At 52.5% G+C, this 20,040-nt stretch overlaps 1 protein-coding gene across 1 annotated transcript in view; it reads left to right on the top strand.

The window, feature by feature from the left end:
• Positions 1-20,040, top strand: part of ADCY2 (adenylate cyclase 2) — a 318,432-nt gene that overhangs the window by 281,526 nt on the left and 16,866 nt on the right. The window contains exons 16-21 of the mRNA XM_056109037.1: positions 4,317-4,454; positions 7,550-7,663; positions 9,770-9,939; positions 13,600-13,684; positions 16,988-17,146; positions 19,125-19,271. Coding sequence (XP_055965012.1) covers positions 4,317-4,454; positions 7,550-7,663; positions 9,770-9,939; positions 13,600-13,684; positions 16,988-17,146; positions 19,125-19,271 — 813 coding nt within the window. The remainder of the gene's footprint in view (positions 1-4,316; positions 4,455-7,549; positions 7,664-9,769; positions 9,940-13,599; positions 13,685-16,987; positions 17,147-19,124; positions 19,272-20,040) is intronic.

Here is a 20,040-nt window from a genome sequence, read left to right as displayed (position 1 = left end):
GGCAGGGGAGTTCAGTGACATTAAATGACCAAGGTGCGTACGCTGTCCCCGTGACATTAACCGTCACAATTAATTCTGGGTGTCCATTTTTGCTGCCCTTGATAAAGCCAATCCTCTCTGCCAAGAAAAATGCCAAAGTGTTTGCTTCGTTGGGCAAATACATGAAAGTTTAGGTGACCGTCATCAGCTTAATTTTTTCAGGCAAGATTTGTAAGGGGCGTTTTATTTTTCTTATAGTGAAGGTTTGTTATTTAATCAGTGTGATGTATTTCTGCCTTTTCTGAACGTCTTATTTCTTTTCATTTCACTTAAGAGAACCATGTGCTTCTCGTGCCCCTCGTGCCATTTTAAGATGGGCACAAATGAATTTCAAACACATTCTGCACGTATAGTTGTACTTTAAGCAGTGAGGATTTCTTGAATGAGAAGATCCCAGTTGTTTGCAAGGCAAAATGTTCCCCAAAAGGAATGAAGCGGGGGGGGGGGGGGGGGGGAGGAAGGATGGAAGCGAGGGAGAGGGGGAGGGAAATATTTAGTTAGTGGAGATAATTTTTCTCATTTGTTAATACAAAGATAAGGGGTGAATATTTTGATTTTATGCAAAGAATCTTCTGTCTGCACCCGAGGAAGAATTCATTCCTTCACCCTTTGCCCTTTTGAGCAGACCACACTTTTCAAGACCCTGAGCACCAGCAAGTCCCTGAGTGGGCTTTCCTAGAAACCCCTGTCCTTGTTCCTTCTGCATCATTTAGAACAAATTCTATATCGTAGGTGGGTTCACAGTGAAGAACCAAAAGGTCCCTGGTCCCTCTGCCATAAGTGCGGAGTGGACTGCAGCAGATTGGGAAGGAGAGGAAATGGGCTTGATTGGAATTACAAAGGTCATTAAACCAAAGAGCAAATGATGACAGGGCTGGACTCATGGAAGGTGGCCTCTCATTTTCATATGAAAAACATCTTTTCACTAAATGCCAAGTGTCCTTTGAGGTAGTTCCAGTGTAATGTTCCATAAGGATGGTGCAAATTTTGACAAGCATATGTTTTTCATTTTTTGAATACTTAACCCAAAATATTATAAACTGAACCAAATTATTATGTCAAGATCCAAGCCATAATTTTTATTCAGACCTGCAAATGGAATCAGTGTCCTCATTTTTCTTTAATCGGAATCTGTTTTAATGTCTTAATCTCTGTTCTCCATCTTTGGTTCTCTCTGATCCCCTCGCATCTCTATCTTCCTTCTCGTGTCTGCCAAGACGTCCCTCGCCTTGTGTTATTTGCAAGAACTCGAAAAAGTCATCTTTTCAAATTTCATCATTTCAGTAGTAGGTCTGTAATAGCATACACTATTTTACCTAAAATCATCTCATTTTTATTCCCAATATTTTCATCATCATATCTGTTGCTTTCTGTGCCACACAAAAGCTTCTTTCTGTTTTTGAAAAAAAAAAAAACTAAAATAAAATTACTAATCTTAGGGGATGAGGATGCAAATATGTGATGTCTTGGTTTTCTAGAATCAAGCCACACCGCGCAATGAAATCTTAGCTAAATGGTGGATGCTTTCCCAGAAACTCCGTTCTTTCTGCTTTATGAAATTTTCTCCTCCAGAAAATAGATCAGAGTGTGGCTGGTGGTCCTGCTGCATGGGTAGTAACTGGGCAGTAAGTGATCACGACCTTTAGGATTCTGCATGTTCAAGGCATTGAAGGCTTTGCAAGGGAGACAGAGAGAGAGCGAGAGAGAGAGAGAGAGAGAGAGAGAGAGAGAGAGAGAGAGAGAGAGAGAAGGGGAGAGGGAGGGAGAGAGAGAAGGGGGAAAGGGAGGGAGAGGGGGAGAGGGAAGAGAGAGAGGAAGAGAGAGGGGGAAAGTTCCTGCTATAGAGGCATAGAGGTAAGCTGGAGGGGAGGGACACTGGGGTCATTAGTTGTGGGAAACGGATATTGGTGGAAGGACGGGTGTTGAAACATTGGATGACTGAAACCCAACCGCAAACAGCATTGCAACTGTGTATCTCACAGTTACAGTAAATGCATAAACAAATAAATACAAGAAAGCCACCAAAGGTCCTGCAAAGTCATTTCCTAGGGAAATGCAGCTCTTCTGTCTTGCCTGGAGGGAATTGTCCCCACGAAGCCCCAGGCTCAGATGCCTCAGCCACCCCCCCCCCCCTTCAACCCCTCTACATAGTCTCTTCCTTCCTACATAGTCTCTTCGTTCCAGGAGGGGGACGGGAACAGCTGCGGGTGGGAGGAATCGTTGGCCTAGGGACAGAAACCTAGTAGACTCCAGGGCTTAGTGTGGTGACAAGCTCTGCGTTAGCGTAAGTATGACAGGAAGGGCTGAGCTCGCCCTCTCCCAGGCCTGGTGTGACTCCTAAACCTTCAGGGGTGGCAGGTGTTGCTGTTCTCTGTCCCCTTTGAGAGGGAAAGACCCTGAGATCAGGGGGCTGCAGAGGTACCCCAGGCTTAGGCTTTTGCCCGGCAGCAGCCGGCCCTGGCTTAATGCCAAGCTCCTCATAGGGCCCCCAAGCACCTGGGGTCGCTCCTGAGCACTTCTGGGGGTAGCTCCAAATCCTGAAAACAAAACACTGTAGCACTGTCCTGTTGTTCATCGATTTGCTCAAGCGGGCCCAGTAACATTGTGAAACCTGTTGTTACTGTGTTTGGCATATCCAATACATCACGGGTAGCTTGCCAGGCATTGCCCTGCGGGAGAAATACTCTCGGTAGCTTGCCAGGCTCTCCGAGAGGGGCGAAGGAATTGAACTCCGGTCGGCCAACTGGCCGCATGCAAGGCAAACGCCTTACCCGCTGTGCTATCGCTCCAGCCTTGAAAACAAAAATGCAGTCAAATTAAAAATCAGAAACTGGGATCAGAGAGGCTATTTACCTTTCAGAAAGCCCCCAGCTGTGGGGGCTGAGTCCCAGGACCCCCCTCCCAGCCCTTCAGGGGAGTCTGGCTGGGCTCCAGCTGCCGTGTTTGCATCTGCAGCAGGTTGGCGGGAATCCCACGGAGAGAATGCAGAGGGGTGAGAGAAATACAGTGCTCAGCAGAGTGTGCACTGAGCCTCTACACTGCACCAGTCACGGCTTTGTTTTAACTTAGTCACAGCAGCCCAAAGGGTCAAAGGTACTTATTGCTTCTTTGGAACTTTCTTTCACTGGGCTAGAGTGGCAGCACAGTGGGTAGGGCTGCCTTGCATGCAGCCCACCCGGGTTCGATTCCCGGCATCCCATATGGTCCCCCGAGCATCACCAGGAGTAATTCCTGAGTGCAGAGCCAGGAGTAACCCCTGAGTATCACTGGGTGTGACCCAAAAAGGAAAACAAAATTTCTTTCACTGAAACCACCACAAGTATTGGCTGAGAGGTGAGTGTCTATTATATAGAACAGAATTGTATTTAGCCTCCGAAAAAGGAACACCGCTCAGGCTATGGGGCGGACCCCTCTGGAAGCCAGTGCGCTGAAATAAGGCTGGTCACGGGTAGACCCCTACAGCAGGACCCTCGGCTCAAGACCCCGCAGAGTCCAACGCTTAAGAGTCAGCATGTATATGGCAGCTCCATGCTTGCGGGGGTGGTGGGAAGGGAAGTTGTGTCATCAATCATGAGCGTCCATGATGCCAGATGGAAATCTCTAGAAAACTACTGTACAACAAAGTGAGTAAACACAACCAAACTATAATTTAAAAATATATATATAAGGTTCAGAGGGCACATGAGAGAGCCTCTGTTTCACACAAACAAAATGTTTCAAAATGTTAATTAAAAAAATAAATAAATAAAACCTGAGTAGCAATTCTCTGCAAGGGAGGAAGTCCCACACAGGACTGACTAAACCCAGTGGACAGGCATCGTCTCTTCGGGGTCAGCCCAGCTGTCCAGGGGCCTGGCTGTGTCCTCATGGTCAGCGGAATCTGAATCTGCTCTCAACACCCCAGGCCTATGAGCCCTGTGTCTCAGCCCCCCAGGAGCAGACCCCCCCCACCTTCACCCGGCGGCTCAGTTAGCTGACGCCTTCTTCCCCTTTCCAGAGACATCTTCAAGCATAATTTCTGGTTCTCTTTAAAGGTCCTACAAGCACCACCGGCATGGATGATCACAGCAGCATTAATTTGTTCTCGAGTTGCAGGGACAATGCCAATGTTGTTTTAATCGGGCTTGTGGCTGGCCAGACCCCGGTGCGGGGGGGGGGGGGGGGGAGAAGTGGGGCGGGCTGCCAGCTGACAACCCCAAGACCAGCGCTGTGCGTCAGGGGAATGGGGCTGCTGGCCAGCCGCATCCCCGCTCAGTGCTGTGTCCTTCTCCCCGCAGCAGTGCAGCAAGAAGGCCCCTGCCTCGCTGCTCTGGCTCCTGAGGTCCTCGGGCATCATCGCCAGCCGGCCGTGGCCGCGCATCGCCCTGACAGTCATCACCACGGTCATCGTCCTCACCATGGCCGTCTTTAACATGGTAAGCGCCCCCTGCCTCCCCTAGCTTGCCCTGGCACAGGCCTTGCCCACAGCGCCCAGTGCTGCCCGCCCAGCACAGCACCCAACCAGGCCTTGGGGGGCATGAGAGAAGCTAGAAAGAAGGGGCTCCTTCCGGAAGATTCCGCCCCACCCCTGCTCCCTGGGCTCCTGCAATAGGAAGAGCGGGGACGGCCAGCAACACGAGCACCGTGTAACGGAGTCTTCCAGAGGCCTGACTCCATGCCCCTGCCCACCCTGCCACACACACACACATGCACACACATATGCACACGCACACCCCCGCACACCTTGCGCACACATGCACACACATGCACTGCACATACACATGCACACACATGCATTCACACACGCACATGCACTCACAGACATACATACACATACACACATATGCATGCAATGCACATGCACAGATATACATACACACACATACACATGCACACGTGTGCACACATGCACATGACCTAGCACACGCATGCACACATGCACACGAACACATGCACACAATGCATTCACACACGCACATGCACTCACAGACATACATACACACAGACACACACGCATACATACATATACACATGCATACGTGCACATGCATACACACATGCATGCACTTACATGCATGGCTGCATACATGCACACATACTCATGCGTGCACACACAAATACACACACGCACATACACTTTCTGCAGTTGGCAAAATTTCCGTCCTCTTCTGCAGTGTTGGGTGTGTAAGGGGACATCACAGCTTGACCCTGGCTGAGGGCAGCCCGGCCGCAGTGGGGCTGGAAGAGACCAGGCACCAGAGGGTCCCAGGCAGAGTTGGAGAATGTTCTAGCCTCCACACAGCAGGGCCCGGCTGCGCTGACCACTCAGTCCCTCTCCTCGGGTGTGTGTGTGCACAGAGTAGCTGGAACGCCCATGTGGAGGTGCCTGCCCAGGGGTCTGAGAGGTGAATGATCCCTGGCAGGAGCACTTTGAAGTGCGCTTCCCCGGGCGTGATGCTGGCCTGTCCTGGCTGGCCCTCCAGCTCTCACGCCGGGCAGTCAGCTGCCCGCCTAGCCCCTGCGGGAAGGAGGTTTCAGAGGCTCCCAAACAGCATAGTTCACACCTCGGGGGGACCACGCCTTCCCCAGGCTGGGACGCTGCAGGGCCACAGGGCAGCGGACACTAAAGGAGCGCATGGCTGACGGGCCTCAGTGTCCTTTACCAAGGGACCGCTTATTCTTACAGCCTCCACGCCAGCCTGATAAACGCCGCATTTATCACCGCCCTTCTCAGACTATCTAGATCGGAAGCGAATCGATCCAGAAGTCAATTGTACTTTTTATTGCCTCATGAGTCACTATCTAAATGTATGGCAGGCCGAGCACTCAGGAGCAGGTGTGTTCGAGGCTTGTCTGTGGTTGTTGTTGGGTTTGGGGTTTCACCGTGACTGTGAGGACTCGGGAGAGAAGCATCCCCAGAAAACACCCCTCCAGTCCCATCATGCCTTTCCTCTGGATACGTTGTTCCAGGGCTGGAGGGACAGGACAGAAGGGAGGGAGTTTGGCTCGCGAGCAGCTACCTGGGTTCGATCCTCACCACCACAGAGAGTCCCCAGGTGCCACCAGGGGGTAATTCCCCTGAGTGCAGAGCCAGGAGTAAGCCCTGAGCAGTGCCGGGTGTGGTATAAAACGAGAGAGAGAGGTAGAAGGGGGGAGAGAGAGGAGAGAGAGAGGAGAGAGAGAGGAGAGAGAGGGGAGAGAGAGAGGGAGAGGGAAGGAGGGAGGGAGAGAGGGGAGGGAGGGAGGGAGGGAGGGAGGGAGGGAGGGAGGGAGGGAGGGAGGGAATTTCATTAGTACGTGAGTGAGGAGGGAAACTGTGTGAAGAACCAGGCATTAAAGAGCTGAGGGTGGAATGAAATTCAAAGAAGCTAGTGCCAAATGAAATGGAGCAGGGGTGGAACAAGGCTTTGCCCTGCCCCTGCGATCCTGGTCCATGGGGGCTGCGGGTGGGAGGAAGCCAGGCTTCTCTCTGTGCCGGGGCCTTGGCAGCCCTGCCTCTCCACCCGCACGGAGATCCCCATCTATGTGTGAAGTAGGTGGTTCCTTCCCTGCCAAGGCCCCTCTCCTTTGCTTTAGCGACACACAGGAAACTGCAGCTGAGAGTAAGTCCTGCAAGGAAACCGTTTCCCTGCTGGGGAGCTAGAGAGCTTTGCTAGAACTTCCTGCACAGCGCACCCGCCAGGACTTGGGCTGCCCTCATGGGCCATGCCCAGGGCTTCCAGAGATGCAGAGCAGGTGCTGGAGTTGGTGCTGTGCCCGCACCCTCTGCCATCCTCCTGGCCCTGCTGATAACACTGCACCGCCCTGGCGGGTAACGGCAGGGACCCGGGTGCCCTCTGCTGGGCACATGGGGGCCGTGCAGGCTTAAGCCACCGGCTTCCAGCGCACCTGGGCTGGTCCTTCCTCCTTGAAACTCTCCATCCTGCAAGGTTACTCAGCACTGCACGTTCTTCCTTCCCCTGACCTCCACTTCTACACTGCCTGAGCCCGTTCCCACACAGACTCTCACTCCTTCTTGGCCCTGTGACCGAACCCATCATTGGACACCCCAGTTCGGCAAGAAGAGCAAACGTGCCCTGGGGGCTCACTCCTGTGCTTTGGCTGTCCCAGGGCCACCAGGTGCTCAGTGTAATGGACAGCAAGCATGGGATGGGGTGCAGTGGCCTCTCCTGGGACTCAGAGTCTGAACAGGATGGCGGTGCTGCTGCGGGAACCGTCCCGTGACCCCCAAGCACTGGCAGGGGGGGGGATGTGCGCCCAGGCTGGCTCAGCCTTCGGCCGTGTTTGCTGTTTAATGGGGCCTCTGCAATGCCTGTCCGCAGGATCTCGACTTTGCTGATTGGGACCCAGGGCCGTAGTATGTAGCCACCCCCTGACCAGAAGTCCCTGCAGTATTGCAGAGCAGACAGTGAGCCTGGAGGTGTCCACTCCAAGGGCTCTGAGGCTGGAGGCGTCCACTCCGCATTCTGCAGAGAAGGACGCCTCCAGTCAGAGAGCCACTGCCTTGGCACAAACAAAACCTCCTTTGCAGTTCTTCCTGAGTGACCCAGAGGACACCGTCCCTTCAGCTCTCAACACGTCGAACACGAGTGCGCCCACCGTGCCAGCTGCCCTGCTGAGGGCCCAGAGCCTGTTCTTCCTGCCGGTAAGGACGCGGCCTGTCCCCCTGGCATCGCTCCTGGGGGCCCTGCAGCTGAGTGTGGGAGGGGGCCACCCCCAGCAGGCCTGACCTGACCCCCACGCTGACACACAGTGGCTCTGGGGGTCCCTGCTCACTGCGGAGTGTCTCTCACGCTCGCTCCAGGCTCAGGGTCCGGGTTCGGTTGGTTTTCTCTGACTCGCTGGGGACAGGGATGCAGTCAGTATTCCTGCCTGTCCTGTGGCTGCGGGAGCCTCGCACTCCTCCAACTCACACCTGGGACAGTGTCCGTAGGGGCCTGAGTCCCCTTCAGAGCGGACGGGGGATTGTGGGTGCATCAGTTGGCAGAGGTGAGCGGAGTCAGTTGCAGCTGTGGAGGGACTTCCTTTAGCCTTTACCCTGGCCTGCTAGAATGGGGAAACCGTGTCAGGATTTGCATTTTCACTTCCTGGGCCAGCACCCGTAGGCAGCAGTGCGGGTGGGTCCCTCTGCATCAGCAGGGACACCCCACAAGCTCTCTGGCACTGACCGGAACTGTCTACTTAGCACGTGCCCTGCCCCAAACTGGTCGTTCCTGTCCTGTCCCTGGCTTGTCCTTTGGTGTGTGTTCTGATCCTTCCCCTCTGCATTTCCGCTTCCTGGGAGGCTCTTGAAGAGGTTTTGGGGGTCCCTTGGGGACGTGTCTGTTTCAGGCTGTTTGACTGGAGTCCACCACAGATTCCCCAGGGGTCTGCCTTAGGCTTAATTTGCCGAGAAGCCCTGGTCTTCATTTTGCTCCTCATCCAAAGCCCCATCGGAATGAGGCATCTTCGGTACGGACCATAGGACAGCAGGCAGGGCACCTGCAGCCATGCGGCTGAGCCAGGGCTGATCCCCAGGGCCCCATACGGTCTCCTGAGGTCACCATAAGTGGTCCCTGATGCAGAGCTGGGAATAAGCCCTGAGCACCACTGGCTATGCCCCTCCCGCCCCCCCGACACACACACACACACACACACACACACACACACACACACACACACACACCTGAAAGAATCAGGCGGCTCTTCACTGTGAAGCCTATGATCCGTGAGAGGCGGGTTGGTGACAAGGCCTGTTGGTTGAGACCACACTGGGGGCTTTGCGAGAGAAAGGTTCCCATGTACCTTGCGGCCAGCCTCCATGCCAGGCCCAGGGCCAAGGAGGAAATGCCACTGGCAGGCCTCCGCAGTCAAGCCCGCCAGCCGTTCCCGGGGCTCCAGAATGATTTCTTCCTCTCCATGAGTGAAGGAGCCAGAAACCAAACGAGATTCACCCGCAGTCACTGTTGAGGACCTGGGAGCGCTGGGCAAGTCAGAGTGTTTGAGGAAATGGCAGAACAGGCCCCCATGAAATCTGAGGGATAGTTTCTGAACAATATTGTCGGTACATGTGAGGCTGTTTCTTAACACGCTCCTCTGGGCAGCAGGTGTTTCTAGTGGAGGGGGAACATCCAAGCGGTACTCGGGAGTCCCCACCCGGGGACTGCGGCTCAGGGCAGAGGGGCTGCATCAGGGTCACCCCTGGGAGCCTCACCGGACTCCACAGAGCATCCAGCGGGGCTCGGGGCCATGTGGGTGCCAGGGGGACCAGCTGCATGCAGGCCAGTCAGCACCCCCTCCTTCGCCCACTCCCTCTCGCCTGTGCGCCCTCCCCCTCTCTCCCTCCCCCTCTCTTCCTCTCTCCCCCTCTCTCTCCCTCCCCCTCTCTCTCTCCCTCTCTCCTCTCTCTCCCTCCCTCTCTCTCTTCCTCTCCCTCTCTCCCTGTTTCTCCTTCTCTCTCCCTCCTTCTCTCTTCCTCTCTCTTCCTCTCTCTCCCTCATTCTCTTTCCCTCGCTCTCCCTCTCTCTCCCTCTCCCTCCCTCGCTCCCCTTCTCTCTCTCTCTCTCTCTCTCTCTCTCTCTCTCTCTCTCTCTCTCTCCCTGCGCCATTTATTTAAGTCTCGTGTGCCTGGGCCGTGGCCACCGCGTGAGAGAGCACAGAGCAGAGGTTTCGCAGTCTCTTTGTCAGCTCCCCAGAGCGCCTGGCGGTGGCCCCCAGCCCATGTGCCCGTTCCCCGGGCTGACGCCTCTCTCTGCCCCTCTGCCGCCCACAGTACTTCATCTACAGCTGCATCCTGGGGCTACTGTCCTGCTCCGTTTTCCTACGTGTCAACTATGAGCTCAAGATGTTGATCATGATGGTGGCCCTGGTGGGCTACAACACCATCCTCCTGCACACGCACGCGCACGTGCTGGACGACTACAGCCAGGTGCTGTTCCGCAGGTAGGCGCCCCCATGGCCTCCTCTCCTGGGGGGCTAGGCAGGGGGCAGGAGCGAGCTCAGCCTGGAAAGCGCCGGCCGCCTTTCCTTCCTGTGAGCCTGGAGTGGGTGGTTCGGGGGGCTCCATGGCGTCTGCAGAGACAGTGAGAAGCGGCTGCGCGCACACATTCTCACACAGCTTACAGGCTGAAAGTGGGCCCCAAGTACCGTTCCTTGTGTGCTGGGCAGGTCCCTCTGCCCACACAGCATCACCTGGAGGTGCATTTCCCGGCAGGTCTGCTGGTGTCTGCCATCATGTTGCTTGCCTGTCTCGACAGAAATGATCCAGGGTTTCTGGACTCAACACTCTGAACTCTAGTGTGCGGGGTTGGTCTGTGTCCTGGGCACTGTAGGATATTTTGGTTTCCTGTCCTCGACCCAGGATATAAACAGCCGCAACCCAGTCCCCCCAAATCAGGGCACCCAAAAAGGACTTCAGAGCTGAGTATATCCTCAGGGCAGAGCAACACACACTCACACACATGCACATACATACATGTACACTCACATGCACGCACATGCACACTCACACACATTCACACACACACACTCATGCACACTCACACACCCATGCAGACTCACACTCACACACATGCACACATATATACACAGACTTACACTCACACACGTGTGCACTGTCATACACATGCACACACTCACATGCACACACACAGACTCACACTCACACACATGCACACACTCACATACGCATTCACACACACGCGCAGATACACGCACAGACTCACACTCACATGCACACATGTGTGTGCACACATACACACACTCACACACAGACTCACACATGTACACGCGCACACCCTCACACACACACTCACGCACACACATAAACACCCCCACTAAACAACTCAGCAAGCTGCATGATGAGGAAAGGGAGGTGGAGAGAGGTGAGTGCGTTCCCACATTTGCCACCTCCTCTTGCAGATGACAAGGGGAAGACATGGGCGCCCGCGGCCTCTGTTCCAGGGTGAAGCCACTGCCCGGGCTCAGCCATGGCCAGACGCTAGCCAGACGTGCCTCCTGGCCACTGACTTAGCTCATCTTTTCTGTCACCAGGTTGCCTCCATAAGCTCATGATGAATATATATTCCGTTTAGAACAAACTAGATTTGAATCCGTATGCTAGCTCTCCACTTCACATCTTGATGGCAAAGCCGGGTTTTCTATGAAGTATTGGGTTCATTTTCAAGTCGGCCAATGTTTCTGCGTAACCCTGCGTAACATTTCTCTAAGCAATGGAAACTGAAGGAGAAATTGCATCGTCTGTTGCCCCAGAAGACAGTTTGTATCGAGACCACTTGACTGCCTTTCTCCTTCCTCTAAATGTAGGGAGGGGCCTGCTGCCCATGTGCTCCTGGCCCACCAATGAGAACACTTCCAGGAGAACAACTGCCTGCATTCTCTCCACCTAACTGAATTCCCGGCATCCTCCACACCACGAGAGCCTGATAATCTGTAATCAAGCTCAGGATAGTTGAGTTGCAAATAGACATAATTGTATTAGGGAAATTTTCCGAGATCTCAGCCAAGAGGAGAATGAAATCAAAGTCAGTCTTGCAATAAATTTTCAGAATCTCTGAGCAAAAATGCTGTAATATTTATCTGCCGCATGCAGAGAGCCATTTCTGGCCCTTGATGAATGTTGTAGACAGCTAATAGGGCAGCCGGGTGTCCCTTTATGAGCTGTGTCCTGAGCGCACACATCCAAGGCAGGAAAAGAAGTGAGATGTGCAAATTTTCTCCCGGGAGAGGCCTCAGAGAAGTACCTCGTGTCTGCTTTGAGGAGAATGGGAAGCAGGAAGCTGTGACTGTGTACAGCCAGGGGCCTTTGCTGTCCAGCACTCCTGTCCTTTGTGCTTGCTGTCTTGGTTTTGCCTTTCTAAGACACTGGACGTTAGGGGCAGTGGTGGCATGTGTGCTCCAGGGGCCTTTCGTTGGCCTGTAGGATATTGGGCAACCCCCAGGCCCTTCCTGCTCTCCTAACCTGGCCCCAGAGCCCCAGACCCCTACAGATCCCACCCACCCCAGCAGCCCTGGCCCTCCTGCCCACGTTCTCCGCAAGGGGTAACTGGCACTGATGTCTGATCCATCCACGCTCACTGATTTCTGATCCATCCACGCTTGCTGAGCATCTGAGGCCCAATGGCAGCTCGCCCTGTGAGCATCCAAGAGTGGGAGCTTGGGACCCCTCCCACGTTTGCACACATGTTTGAGAGAGCCTGGCAGCTCTTCCAGAGTCCAAAGGTCACCCAGGGAAGAGATTCTCCGTCCTGAGATGCACAGGGCTCCTCATCCCAACCCTGGATGGTGGGGGCTAACTCCCATAAGAAATGCTGTGAAAGCCCAGCCCCGAGGTTGGGATGTCCCTGGAGATCAGCTGCCCAGACCCCAGAGAAAGATGCTGGAGGAGGAGCTGGCTGGGAGGACCAGCCACACACCCCTACCCACTGTCTTGGCTTGCCCTGCCCCACCCCAGCCCTGCTTGCTCCTATTTCTGGGTTCTCGTTCCCATCTTTCCAGAAGTGAATATGGCTCTCTGGGTGGTCCTTCCTGTCTCCCCCACCATGGGTGGCCACTCACCCAGGCTCCCCAATGGCTAATCCTGAACCATCATTACCAGATGGGAAGGCGGCTTCCCCTCTCTACTGAATGGAGGGGCTTAAGGTCCCTCACCTCCCTCATCAACCAACGGGAAGCAACACCCAACTCACAGACGCAAAGACAATATCGGTATCTTTGTCCTCGACAGAGCCCGCTTGTAGGGGAGGCTTCCTAAGTCACACTCAGGAATTTTAGATTTAACAACCAAGTGACAGGGAGGTAAAGATGCCAGAAAGTTAAGAGACCTGAGTGGCAGAGGGCAGCGTGCCAAAAGGTCTCCCTCTGGGCTTCGCCTTTATGATACTACATCAGATAAAAGGAAATAAGAAGTAACTATCTGCCAGAACATTCTATAAAATGTGTCCTTCCCAGAAGATAGTCGTTGATAGAAATCAATTTCTTACTCTGTGTGCATACTTCACATGATTATTAAAACTTCTGGTGTATATCAGATGCCAGATTATTCAGATTTCATATCCATCCCCATAGCATAAATGTTAACATCCCACTATTCTATTTGGTAGCATTTGGGATTAAGCAAAACAAAATTTTTGTTTGTTTTTTAAATTTTTATTAATGAAACACCATGAGGTACAGTTGTAGACTTACGAATTTTAGTGCTTGGGTTTCAGTTATACAATGATTGAATACCCATCCCTCCACCAGTGCCCATTCTCCACCACCACTGATCCCAGTGTCCCTCCCACCCCCCACCCCACCCCCATCCCACCCTGCCTCTGTGGCAGGACATTCCCTTTTGTTCTCTCTCTCCTTTTGGGTGCTATGGTTAAGCAAAATTTTTTTAAAGTGTGCATTAATTTGGAAGTTTTTTTTTTATCACGCTCCCCAAAGAGTTTTGTTTTGACTCAGTCTGTGCGCAAAGATATATTTGAAGTGTGTGCAGGCGTGCCTTTGTCTGACATAGATAGAAACCTGCTTGTCCATACGCGACCCCTAAGTCCTCTCTGTTGTTGTTTGCTGCGCTGCTTCTGCCACTCCCTGCAGACCCGGCATCTGGAAGGACCTGAAGACCATGGGCTCCGTGTCACTCTTCATCTTCTTCGTCACACTGCTCGTGCTGGGCAGACAGGTAAGCTGTTGGCTGGGCATGGGCTTGGGGCGGGTCCCACCATGCACTGTGGATACACATTGCGAACACACGTGGCAGCATCAGAACCATCCCCTGCCATGAGAGATCCGGGCCAGAGGAAGTCACTCTCATGCTCCACCAGGGGCCAGGGCGCAAGCGGGAGATATGGGACACGAGGGAGTTTCCGTTCAGCCTCAGTGGATGTCAAAGACTTTGTAAGCGAAGTCGCACCACCTCAATAACTGACGCTAATTGGCAAAATTAGCAACGGGGGTTGCGCTTGCTACTCTGAATTGCATTGTCAGGCACCTGCTCTGCTATCATGTGCGATCATTCCCAGGAACCAGGGACTCTGCAAACGGGATTTTGTGCTGACTAGAAGTGTCTCTCCGGGGGTCCTGCAGAGCAAGCTTCCAGGGCTCACTTCCTGCCGGGACACTGGCACCCCATCTCTTCGCTTGCTTGCGTTTTGCTTTTTGGGCCATAACCGGTGGTACTCAGGCTGACTCCTGGCTCTGCACTCAGGAATTACTCCTGGCAGTGCTCAGGGCACCCTATGGGATGCCAGGGATCGAACCCTGATCCCCAGCATGCAAGGTCAGTAGTATGCCGGACATGAGCCCTTCCCCCTGTCCTATCTCTCCGACCCTGGCCAATTAATCTTATCTGACTGACCATCCTTTTTCAGAAAAAAGAAAACAAGCTTTCTGCAGCCCTGTTAATTGCCTTAATTGAGAACACAGTACCCCATTGGGAAAGACTCAGCCAGGCCTGGTAGCTGTGCCTCCCCAAAGGGGGTTCGAGCTCCAGGGTGGAGCCTGGGAACTAAGGAAGTGGTTTCTTTGGAAATTCCCCAGGAGAGAGCATGGCCACTAGGTTTTGAACACTCACTGACCAGCGAGTGAGCGCTGACCAGCGGAGTGAAAGCTGACCAGCAGAGTGAGCTCAGACCAGCAGAATGAGCGCTGACCATGGGAGTGAGCACTGACCAGGGGTAGGGATGTTCCTCCTTGCTGGCAACTTCTACGCGTTTCTCTCACAAACGTAATGGAGAAGACGCTATACATCGGGTGGCCTTGTGCCCGAGAGATCTCTGGGAGTGACAGAATGCCCTGCTGGTTCCCTGGAGTCCTTCCAATTGCCGCGACTCCTTCCCGAAGGAACCTGAGCTCTGGGCCACAGCGACTGCTCGAAAAGCCAGAAAATCTCTGGAGTACACGGCCTCCCCTCCTGCCCCCTTCAGCTGACGCCATGGCCTTGGGTTTCGTGTCAAAGCTGGAATATGCATCTGTCTCTTCCTGGCGCCACCACCGAGAATTCCCTCCATCCCTTTGACCCACCACAGTGATGTCAGCACTGCAGTTTGCATTAGTCAAATCATGTTCAAGTGTGAGCCACCAGTGGTACGTGCCACTGTCAGTGTGGTGAGAATTGTCTCACCTCTGGGCTCCCTCTCCGTCCCCACCCCCCACCACCACCAAAGACCAAATAAATAATCTGCTCTCCAAACCAGAGGACTTTCTTGGTTAGGTGCATGGCCTGACTCTTATTAACACAAAATGTAGGAGAAATTGTGGTATTACTGGAAAAATCGAATGTAGACAAGCTTTTAAAACATCTCGTTTGCAGCCTTTTCAAACATTTCTCACTATGTGAGATAATAATTAATGCCACGGCAGAGAGGAGAGGAGAGAGAAGGACTCTGAGCATTTCATACACAGATGAGCCTGACCCGGTGTTCGTTTAGGGTTTGAAATGTGAATTTAAAAAAAAAATTTATCATTTATGCATGAATAAATTGTGTGTGCTGGGGTTTTTGTACCTTGTTTGTAAAGTCCAATTGTAGAACAATGCCCTGCGTTTAATTTTTGCATTTGCCGATCTCCTGTTCTCTAGACAGACGCTGGTGAACCTGGAGACCAATCCCGTGGCTCTCAGCCACTGTAGACGGACCCCCACACCTGAGACTGTCTTGTTTATACACAGACATCTCAGTTTTACCAGTGTTTTTTATTTTTTTTTATTTTTTTGCTTTTTGGGGTCACATCCGGCGATGCACAGGGGCTATTCCTGGCTCTGCACTCAGGAATTACCTCTGGCGGTGCTCAGAGGACCATATGGGATGCTGGGAATCGAACCCGGGTTGTCCACATGCAAAGCAAGCGCCCTACCCACTGAGCTATCACTCCAGCTCCTACCAGTGTTTTGTAAAAACATTGTTTTTCTCTTTATTTGTTCTTTCTTTTTTCCTTTTTTTTTTTCAATTGACGCAGGGCTGGAGCGATAGCACAGCAGGTAGGGTGTTTGCCTTGCACGCAGCCAACATGACCGACCTGAGTTCGATTCCTCCGCCCCTCTCGGAGAGCCTGGCAAGCTACCGAGAGTATCTCGCCCGCGCGGCAGAGCCTGGCAAGCTACCCATGGCGTATCCGATATGCCAAAGACAGTAACAAGTCTCACAATGTTACTGGGCCCGCTCGAGCAATTGATGCACGGTATTGTAGAATTTCAGGGTTATGGTGTGAGAGCTACCTTTGAAGTCAGTGGAATTTGCCACTCCCCAAATTTCCAGTGTGTTCATGCTATGTAAAAGTCCCAGCGCCCATTCCTCCCAGAGCCCCCTTCCCAGCTTTCCCTGAGTCTAGGCATTGGTTTTTTTTTTCGAAGACAAACTTAATTCCAATACGTTCTGAGGCCAAAACACATATTTTAGTCCCAGGCACTCTCCCGATTAAATTATTCCAGGATGAACTTCTGTCTAAATATAATGCTATTCTCAGCACAATGCCATCCCTAATGAGAAAGAATACATATTTTCACAATGAATACTTAATTACCTAATTTGTGGCTGGGGAAAATGGATTTTCAAATTTTAAAGGCAAACTGCCTTGCACGCACACCATTATCTTTTAAATGCACGTCCTTCAACAAGGCACTGTCTCCTAATGTGTTGTTTATTTTTCACTCCTTCACTATTTATATTCTGTGATGTCTCTTTTCAAAAAATATGATCCAAGCCATCTCACGGGGACGCGGCCACGAGGACACTTTTGTGGCGCTTCCTCCCTCTGGCGCTGAGCCTGGGTCCCTTCCAAACGAGTTTGCTTTAGTCGGTTTATTTTTCAAGTCAGTGTTCTGGTGGGACGGAAGTTCTGGGGTTGGTACGAGGGTGCAAGGGGCAGGGCCGTTCTGCTGGGTGGGTGGGGGGGGGGGGGTGTTCTTTGATTTTCTCTGTGTGGACGCCTCGCCCGCCGCAGGACACGATGCCTATTGTCTCTTTACCTCTGTGTCCTCTTGTAACAGAATGAATATTACTGTAGGTTAGACTTCCTGTGGAAGAACAAGTTCAACAAAGAGCGGGAGGAGATCGAGACCATGGAGAACTTGAACCGCGTGCTACTGGAGAACGTCCTGCCCGCACACGTGGCCGAGCACTTCCTGGCCAGGAGCCTCAAGAACGAGGTCAGGCGAGCAGGCTGGCCGGCGGGCAGGGCAAGTGGGGCCCCGGGGCCCGGCCCAGTGTCAGAATGTGCCCATCGTCGTCCAGGGGAGGTGGACGAGCTGCTTGTAGTTAGAGGGTGTGTGAGCTTCCTGGGGAACTGAATCCCCTTGGGAGGTCACCACAACCCGTGGGCTCCCCTGACCCCTGGTCACGCCCAGTTCTGGAAAGTGCAGTGGGTGGTGCTGGCATTCCACAGGAGGCAGTGCTGTGGCCCCTGCTCGCCCTGCTGGGGGGAACACTGTCCTCACCAGCCCGCAACAGGGGCACCACGCACCCCCCGGGGACCAAGGCTGGCAGCTTCCCTGACAGTTCAAGAAGGAGCTTGGCATGTCACAAGGCTGCACCCATGACTGGGAACCTGCCCACACATGGACAGAAAGGTGGACTCCTCCTTTCGAGGGACAGGAAGCATGAGGGACAGGAAGCATGGGTTCCCTGGAAGGAAGGCTGGGAGGGCAGCACGTGGGGGAGGGGCCAGGTTCTGGGGAGAAGGGTCTCTGCAGCCCCCGCCCCACCCAGTCCTCCCACCAACTCCCTGCAGGACCCAAGGCTGTCGCTGATTTCTACAGCCAAAACTCACAGCGCAATTAGCACAGCACCTGCCAAACCACAAACGCCCCACTGGAAGCAGATATTCCAGATGTACGAAAGTCATAAGAGTCTGGGAAAAAAATAATAAAATTCATTAAAACTGAAGAATTTCACCACCACCACTACCAGCAGCAAGCCTGGGGGGACGTTTTCCAACCCCTTTCAAGGAAAATGACTTGACTTCATGTTTCAGAGAACAGACCATCGGGATGGCTTTACTCCTGCACCCAACTTCAGCCTGTTTTTCTCCCCTGGCATGGGTGATCCTCGCCGGAGGAATCTCATGCACACAACACACACACACACACACACACACACACACACACACACACACACGCGCGCGCATGCATAAATGTGCACGCACACATGTGCACACACATGCAGGTACACACACACGCGTACACACACACAGACCCTGACCCCCGGTCACTCTGGGGGCATGGGGTGGATGGGGTGTGTTTCCCATCCCCGGGAAAGGGGCTGATCCCAATTCCAGGTCAGAACTCACATGGGTCTGATTCCATGTCTTTCCTTTATACTATGAAACACTTCAAAGTCATTAGAAATTTTTTGTGTATATTAATAAGGAGCAATAATGATTTGGTCTACTTTTTCTCTAGCAGTGAGGATTTGCCATCGTTGTATATTTTTCCTCCTTTATTTAGTCCTTTATAGAAATTTTTTTATATCTATAAATACGTATTTGTACTCATACATGTATAAATTTATATACGTACATATGTGTATACAAACACATTATATTTTGCCAAATGTAAACGAGGAGAAGGAGGGAAATAATCAAATGAGCAAAATTCTATAAACTAGAAAAATGGCATAAGTGCTACAGTCAATAGAGCAAAAGTTGATTCTTTAATGTAATGATTAAATGAATCGCACCATAAGATGATTGAGGGCTGGAGCCATAGTACAGCGGGTAGGGCATTTGCCTTGCACACACCAACCCGGGTTCAATCCTCAGCATCCCACATGGTTCACCATAAGATGATTTAAAAATGTAAAAGAGAAACACAAAATAGGTAGCGTCTCTAGATTTGGCAGACATAAGGGAATGGGGAGCTGGACATGATACATTTACGGAGATGCAGGATGTAGGGAAATTGGACAGTTCTCTTGAAAAAGGCAGCATGCTGGAATCTTCTGAGCAGCATGTCAGTGTGACTATTCCTGTATCTGTTTGAGAATTCAGCCCCTACTATCAACACTCCCACACGGGGGGCCAAGGGTGCTTCTGGGGCTGGTGCCAACATCTAAGCGGGGCTGGAGCTCCCAGGTGGGGCTGCGCAGATGTCGGGGTTCCCGAGCTCAATGACAGCTCCCTCCCCACAGGACTTATACCACCAGTCCTATGACTGCGTCTGCGTCATGTTTGCCTCCATCCCCGACTTCAAAGAATTCTACACAGAGTCGGATGTGAACAAGGAAGGCCTGGAGTGCCTGCGGCTGCTCAACGAGATCATCGCCGACTTTGACGATGTAGGTGCTGGGACCCTCACCCAGAAGCCCAGAGCACCCTCTGGGCAGGCAGGCAGCATGGAACACCCCCACCCCCCACACACACACACCCAGATTCCCCTGCACTGTGTCTCTGGCGTGCCCTGCTTTAAACGGCCACCTTGGTGGCGTGTGTTTCTGTGTGAAAGCGTTGGCTCCTGATTCTAGGGACACGGCGCATTTTATTTTTGAAGCTAGTGTGTCTGCAAGGAACAGCTACAAGATTGGTGAAATAGTCTTCCTCCAGTGTGCTACTAAATTTCCTGGAAAATGCTTGGGGACCTTCCCTTTATGCATTATTTAAAACAAACAAACAAAAAACCCCATGATGAATAGACTTGATCATTGGCACATTGGGGCAGGCCTATGCCGGGGTCTGGAAGATACCAAGTGAAAGGCATGTGGGGATGGCTGTTATTGCTGGGAAAGCCACGGGAGGGTAAATACATCCTTGGAAGGACCGTGTATGTTTAGAGTTTGAGTTAGGTGTCATTGTTCAATATTCCCTCTTCTGCCTTCACGGAGAAACCCATGCCTCACTTCCTGGTTTTAAATGGGCACATCTGTTGTTTTCAGCTCACCTGACTTCCTTTCCATTTGATCCATTTCAACTCTTCATAGCAAATCCTACACCTTTCCACACCCCCCTCACTGCTGTGCTGTTGCCAGTGTCCTTGGCATACTTTAACTTTGCTTATTTTGTATTTTATTCTGCTTTCCCATTCATCCATTTATTTCCCTATAGTGCAGA

The sequence above is a fragment of the Sorex fumeus genome, unplaced genomic scaffold (genome assembly GCF_029834395.1).
Source record: "Sorex fumeus unplaced genomic scaffold, SorFum_2.1 ptg000264l, whole genome shotgun sequence".
NCBI lineage: Eukaryota > Metazoa > Chordata > Mammalia > Eulipotyphla > Soricidae > Sorex > Sorex fumeus.
Note: the sequence above shows the minus strand (reverse complement) of the source record. Positions and strands in the feature narration are given on the sequence as shown.